This window comes from Eurypyga helias, unplaced genomic scaffold (genome assembly GCF_000690775.1).
Source record: "Eurypyga helias isolate BGI_N326 unplaced genomic scaffold, ASM69077v1 scaffold8604, whole genome shotgun sequence".
NCBI lineage: Eukaryota > Metazoa > Chordata > Aves > Eurypygiformes > Eurypygidae > Eurypyga > Eurypyga helias.
This window is the reverse complement of record NW_010245696.1, coordinates 24,871-31,043: the sequence shown is the minus strand read 5'-3', so window position 1 is coordinate 31,043 and position 6,173 is coordinate 24,871. Positions and strand designations below refer to the sequence as shown.

Here is a 6,173-nt window from a genome sequence, read left to right as displayed (position 1 = left end):
CCGGCCAGGCCTGCACAGGCCTGGGGGACGCTGGGTGACCCCTGCCCAGTGGGGCCGCTCCCCAGGAGGGAACCGCCGTCAGAGCCCTGATGGCCGCAGGGCCTGCAGCTGGGCGATGCTTCTGCTTCTCTGCATCTCTCCTGCCTTGCTTTGTGATGAAAACTTCATTTCCCTGTCAATTAGACGTTTTATAGAGCTGAGTCCGCTGCTTCTTGGGGATCCAAGTTTGCCCTTTCCGTTAAGTGAGAGAAATTCTGCTTGAAAAGATCCCCACCTTTTCTGTTACAAGCATATATGTGTGTATATATATATATATAAATTCTGTTTTTAAATGCAGCCGCCCTGTTTTGCAGTTCTACCCCAACAGTGTTGCGAGAAGTAGATTGTTGTAGTTCACCCTAATGATCGCCTCCCTCAGAGGGGAGGATGTGGTGGAAAGTCCAAGAGGGGAAGTCGATGCAGTAGCCAGTTTTTCTGTTCATTGCACAATTAGCCCGAAGCAAAACTAAAACTTGTTGTTTCTGCTGCGCTCTTTGGGATTGCTCAGAGATGTTACACGCTCACATGAGCAGGGCCAGACCTGCAAGTTGTCTGATGCATCCCTGGGCTCGAAGAACCTCTCCAGTTCATGCTGGTGGAAGCTGGCTATGTGGTGAGCTTGGTGAGGGATCGCTGGCACGCAGGGTGACCTCGTGCTCCCGAGCTCGGCTAACGCTGCGGAGCTGGAGGGCTGCGAGGGTGTGCGGTGCCCTGCTGATGCCTCCCGCAGAAGGACCGGCTGCGATAGCAAATCCTACAGTGATTGCACCGGGTAGCTGGAGTGGTGTGGGAGAATATGCTCTCAATGCTTCCTTTTCTTTATTTCATTTTCTTTGGAAACAGGAAAGAATCGGAGGCTGAAGCAGGCCAAAGAAGAAGCCCAGGCAGAGATTGAGCAGTACCGCCTGCAGAGGGAGAAGGAGTTCAAAGCCAAGGAAGCAGCGGTGTGTTCTCTAGATCACTCACTGTTACCTACCCAGTCCCTTAGCCTTGCGTTTGGGGTGACCTGCCCTGAGTGCAACCCTCAGGGTGGAACATGTTGCCAGAGGAATACTTCCCTAACCGCCTCCCCCAGTGCACAGCCACGTGTCATGGAAAAACCAGTGGAAGTGAATCAGAACATGATTTGCTGCATCTCAACAGCTGGAACTATTGACTAGCAGTGAATTGGCTTAATGAGCTCATGTGTCAGCTGGTGCCCTGAAGGGAGGCAGCCTCTCCAATCCGGCTGTATGTAGCAGTGTCAAAAAAGGCGGCCAACTGCATCCCTCCTGCGGCAGGCTGGTTTCTACGCCAGTGTGGTAGAAAGCACTCGCCTCATAGGTGCTGCTCTCTTACTGAAGCACTTGTAAGGCTTGTGTTCTGCTTAGCAGTCTTGCCTGCTGTGTCCCAAGGGGTGTGTTTCCCTTGCCTTCTCTGCAAGGGGAGGCATTGCCAAAAGGTGCAGGGCTGGGGCCCCTCACTAGCTGAGGGCTGTGGTGCAGGCAGGCTCTTTCCACTGTCTCTGTGCCTTCTCAGTTCTGAAATCATCAGAAAATGACCTGGCAACCCTCCCCTCTGCCTATCTTCTGGTTAGCACAATGCCACCTACACTGTTCTCCTGCATAATAGCCTTTGTGTCAGTGAGTCAAGGTCAAATTTTGACAGTCTCGTTAGCTTGGCTCACTAACTGATACCAGGCAACGCAGGCTGATATGGTGGACTTCACTGCCTGTCAGCTCATTCTGCTCTATTTATCTTTCTTCAGAAAGAGAAACAATCTGAATTTTTCTTCACCACCCTCTCCTCTTCCCAGAGAGGGTGGTGAAGCACTGGGACAGGTTGCCCAGAGAAGCTGTGGATGCCCCATCCCTGGAAGTGTCCAAGGCCAGGCTGGATGAGGCTTGGAGCAACCTGGTCTAGTGGAAGGTGTCCCTGCCCATAGCAGGGGGTGGGACTGAGTGGTCCTTAAGGTCCCTTCCAACCCAAACCGTTCTGTGATTCTGTCATTCTATGAGCAGGGTACTGCTCTCCTTCAGCATACATCTGTGCCTTTCCCCCACCCTGCTTATAATGGAGTTTGTTCTCTCTGCCCTTGATTATGGGGCTGGAAGGACTTTATAACTTGTGAGAGTCTCCTTGCAGTCCTGTGAGGGAGATTTTCATAAAGATTCTCCAAGGATATGAGCAATGGGATGACTAAATCTTGCACTATACTAGTAGAGTAGTGCCCAGGGGTTCCCAGCTCCAGTTGCCAGTACAGCAGGACCTTTATTTCACGCACGCTGTAGATGCTTGTGCTCTAAACTGGTAACTAATGAATAAGAGGACAAAAGACATGGGCTGTGGATGGAATGCAAACTTGGGCAAGTTTAGTGGTGAATCTGAGCAGAGAATCCAGGGAATGTTTAAGTGCAGCTCTCAGCGAAGATTAGTGATTGAGGTGCAGTGAGGCAGTCAAAATAGGTAACGAAGTACAGAGCTAGCCGTAGCGTTTTCTTGTCAAACTACTCGTGTGTGAGCTTTCTCTTTCCTTTGCTGTTTGTAGGCACTTGGATCTCACGGCAGCTGCACCACGGAAGTTGAGAAAGAGACCCAGGAAAAGATGAGCGTGATCCAGCAGAACTTCCAGAAGAACCGTGAGGTGGTCCTTGCCCAGCTGTTGTCACTGGTGTGTGACATCAAACCCGAAATCCATGTGAATTACCGCATCAATGGGTAGTAGCGGAATAAGTGCACTGGGGCTGCCGGTAGTAACGTCTGAGCTTCAGGTGGAATGTACAGCTCTCAGCCATTCCTTCACTGTTCCTGTAAATGTGTTCAGTTATGTCAGTGAGTTGTAGGCCATCAGTATCTGGGTTCTGTTTGCTTCTCTCTTGACATGGATTCAGAGCTTATTCAAACGCGACATGGCCATGTCTCAAATCTGTGTGAAGTTATTAAATATATATTCAAGCTGGCACATTAATGCTCCCTCATTTTCTGGACAGTTTTCAGCAAGAGGCTGATGTGGGAAGGGGAGATAGCTGCTGGCCAGGTTTAAATGGTGAGCCTGTGCCAGTAGTTGGTAGCCCTGTGTAACCGTATTGTTGACCAAAATGCATCTTTTTGAGGTGGTGTTACCCTTTGTACAAGGGTTAAACCGTGTAAGAAGGACTTTCTGGCTGCACGGTACTGGCTGATAATTTCCAGGTGCTTGAGTTCCTCTGTGTTGACTATCCTCTGTATGTTCTGCTGGTAGCTGGGGTTACGAGTCTGGCACGGTGACACTTAGAAGTAAAACCACTTATTTAACTCCAATTTTTCTGCTGACTTGTTCTGAGAGTGCTGACAGGTCTCGCCGTGTCGCAGAGTCTGGGCTCTGAGGAATGAATATCAAGTATTGATGAAAGGGTAAGCGAGACCGCAAGCGTGTGAAGGTCGCCGCAGGTAAGTTAAAAACCCATTATGGAGCTCCTCCTCTTGGCTCCAGTCTGATGCTTTACCTGCCAGATCATTCCAAAAACCTTCAGGAGCAAATGTTCTTGTGACCATTAGGGGAAATAAAATGTTGCCAGTTCTCTAGAATAGTTTGATAGCCAGGAGCTGTGCAGTAATTACCCTCCTTTTATCAAGTCTGGTCACTGCTTGTTTATACCAAGGTCGTTCTGTAGCCTGCAGCATCCTGCTGTACCCAGGAACAGTGGGAAATGGGGGTGTTGGGGTAGTTTGTGCATCACTTCAGCTCTAATCACAAGTACCTGGAGAGGACTTTTTACAAGAGCCTGTAGTGATAGGACAAGGGGTAATGGGTTTAAATTGAAAGTAGGGAGGTTTAGATTAGCTATCAGGAAGAAATTCTTCACAGAGAGGGTGGTGAAGCACTGGAACAGGTTGCCCAGAGAAGCTGTGGATGCCCCATCCCTGGATGTCTTCAAGGCCAGGCTGGATGAGGCTTGGAGCAACCTGGTCTAGTGGAAGGGGTCCCTGCCCATGGCAGGGGGGGTGGAACTAGATGATCTTTAAGGGCCCTTCCAACCCAAACCATTATGTGATTCTACCTGCTAATACATCAAGAAGTCTCCTTTTTCAGCGCTTTCTCTATCTCACCAGAAGAACATTTAATGTAGTTTTCTTTACGGACCTTCAGCGTAGCACTGAGAAGCCTCAGACCTGGAGAGTGTTTGACTGGGAGGGAGGGGAGTGGGATGGGTGGAAGCGGTCACAAAGGGGCCAGCAGTCACAGGGGCAATGGAAGAGTCGGCTGCTGTGGCGTCTCCCACTGTACTATTTTATGGCAGTGTACTGTAGTTCTGAAAAGATCTCTTTAGGAATTCAAGCTGTTAAACGGGTTGTAAAATTGAAACAAAAGCCTCCTGCAAAGTCAATGTGTAAGGCTGGGGAGAAAGCCCGGTCGGTACAGGGAGAACAAGATCCGAGCAGTTTTAATCAGGTCTAATGAGTGGAGAGGTGCTCTGGCCTCGTAAAAGGCTGCAGCCGTGCTAATTCTAGTCTGTCCTTCGGAGATGGAACGCCTTCCTGTTGAGAACAGGTGCTCAGGCTCCAGCATGATACTCCTAATGAAAGTCCTCCTAGCTCCAGGCTGTAATTAACAATTTCATCCGTTGGGTTATCACTAAGGGGCTGCTACTCTGGCCAGCAAAAACACACTGCATGCCCCACTTTCTCCTCTTGGTTCTTCAGTTTCCCTTTGGTAGTGAGAACTTTCTACCTTCGTTCTCTGCAGTCGTAAGAGACAGGAGAAAAGGGGAGAAACCATTCCCTGATTGTTTCCTCTTGGCAAAGGTGATGTGAAGGCTCTCCCTTTATTCCCACAGCGCGTTGTTCTGCTGGTTTTCTGTACTGTTTCCCTGGAGCTTGCCTGCAGTTACCTGACCCTATAACTGCACAGAAGGCCAGGAAGGCTGGCGTTTGCAGGGCAGACGCTGTACCTTAAACAGAGATTCTCTCATCCTACGCTGCGATGCTCTGGGAAAAGGGGACCTACCACCCTCTTCGTGTGTAAGCCAGGCTGTGCCAGCAGCATACTGTGCAGGGAACGGTCTTCTGACAAAGGTATGGAGTTGGGCACACAGCGGCTTGCCTCTGAAACCTGATTTTCTAGACTTTCTGCTGCAAATATGACCGAGCAGAATAAACCCCCACCCCAGCTGCTAGTCCAGACCCGTCTCCGCAGTCTCCCTGCTGCTGCCGCAGCTCTGGCCCCGTGCGTCCGAGCCGTGGTTCGCTCTTGTACCACCGAGAGGGCCAGAACCTGCGTGGGGTGCAGCCGCTGCTGCTTGCTTTAGGCTGAGCTCTCATCCCTGGGAATGCTCAGCCCAGCCGGCGTCCGGGCGCTGTACGGGGGTACGTGGTCAGTGCTCCAGGCTTGTTCCGCTTGTGCAGCGTCGGGCCCGTGGTCCTGCGGCTGATCTCTCCCGGTTAAACCTGTTCCCAAATAAGCACTTTCCCAGGATCAACACGGGCACGTTGGGATCTACGCTGTGCGGTTTGGCACTGGGCACATCCACGTTCATCAGCCGTGATTTGGACTTGATTTGTGTGGAATTTCTTTTCCGACATTACGTATTGAGTTGCTGCGCTCTGCTTTTAAAACACCGCCGGGAAGGCGCGTCGGCTGTGGGAGCACGACGGACAAATGGCTGGTTAACACCAGAACACGGGTGTCATCTGGGTGGCGTAATGTGCGGTACGAGGTACGGGTAGGACACAAATTTATGCTGCTCGAAGCCAGAGTTCAGTCTTGAAGAGGTGTCTGTGTTGGCAGAGCGTGCGCCCTGCTCGCTCATGCCGCTGGGTCGGAAGGTTGGCGTCTCCCCGCTGCTGCCTGCTGAAGCAGGGAGTCAAAGGGCAGTTAAAAACATCAGCATCCCTCTGGGAGGGGAAATCAAACCCTAACCCTGGTCAGGTCAGAGCAGGGGTGACAGATAGTGATGCATGACAGCTTTCCGGTCGCTTGGAGCCAGGCCGGGATTGATCCCCTGTGCCTTGTGGCAGTTGAATCCCAAAGCAGCGAGGGACAGGAGCGGGGACAGCGTGTGGGGGGTGCGGTGGTGGCAGGGAAGTCCCTCGCAGGTCCTGGGCAGCCTGGGCGATTCACGAGGTGCCGCAAAGGGCAGTGCCGCTGCCAGGGCGTTTGTTCAGGCAGCATGGAT

General features: G+C 51.5%; 1 protein-coding gene across 1 annotated transcript; it reads left to right on the top strand.

Annotated features, from left to right (window-relative positions):
- Positions 1-815: 815 nt before the first annotated feature.
- On the top strand, positions 816-2,845 carry ATP6V1G1 (ATPase, H+ transporting, lysosomal 13kDa, V1 subunit G1; the record flags this gene model as incomplete). The annotated part of the gene is made up of 2 exons (XM_010150173.1): positions 816-983; positions 2,567-2,845. Coding segments are annotated over 2 exons (342 nt in total), but the record flags the coding sequence as incomplete, so codon positions are not given.
- Between the last annotated feature and the right edge of the window lie 3,328 nt (positions 2,846-6,173).